The sequence below is a fragment of the Eimeria mitis genome, genomic scaffold, assembly GCF_000499745.2.
Source record: "Eimeria mitis Houghton genomic scaffold, Emh_scaff1032, whole genome shotgun sequence".
NCBI classification, from domain to species: domain Eukaryota; phylum Apicomplexa; class Conoidasida; order Eucoccidiorida; family Eimeriidae; genus Eimeria; species Eimeria mitis.
Window position 1 is genome coordinate 428 of NW_013567198.1, and position 505 is coordinate 932.

The 505-nt window shown below is 61.0% G+C and overlaps 1 protein-coding gene across 1 annotated transcript in view; it reads left to right on the plus strand.

Annotated features, from left to right (window-relative positions):
• The window catches only part of EMH_0027930 (uncharacterized protein), a gene marked incomplete at both ends in the record, with an annotated part of 2,541 nt that overhangs the window by 176 nt on the left and 1,860 nt on the right, over positions 1-505 (plus strand). The window contains one exon of the mRNA XM_013494095.1: positions 109-458. Within this exon, the coding sequence (XP_013349549.1) occupies positions 109-458 (350 nt within the window). The remainder of the gene's footprint in view (positions 1-108; positions 459-505) is intronic.

Below are 505 nucleotides of genomic sequence, written 5' to 3' on the forward strand. Positions count from 1 at the left end.
GAACAGCAGCAAACACAGACACACCGCTTGTCAATACACCCCGCGCCATCGCCGCCTCTCTCCCCCCTCCAACTCCATCACAAAACTTTCTCTTTGGCGTCCCTGCAGAGCCCCCAGCTGACCCGCAGCAGCAGCAGCAGCAGCAGCAGGAGCAGGAGCTGCAGCAGCAGCAGGGTACTCCATTGGGGGCCCCCGGAATGCATGGGGGCCTCCGCAAGACACAGCAATCAGTGCAGCAGCAGAGACGCAGCAAAATGTTAAGCCCGAGGGGCGCGCCGCCCCCAAGTGCTGCTGTTGCTGCTGCTGTGCTGCAGCAGCAGCTGCAGGTCCCCCCCTCCTCTGTTGCTGTTCTGCTGCAGGATGCAACGGAGTTTGTGGTTGTGCACATGCAGCAGCGGGGTGTCGATACACCCCACCTAGGACGAATGGCAGCTACTGCAGCAGAGGCAGAGACCGAGGTAACAGCTCAAGCCATTGCTGAGGCGCTGCAGCAAGCCATACAAAA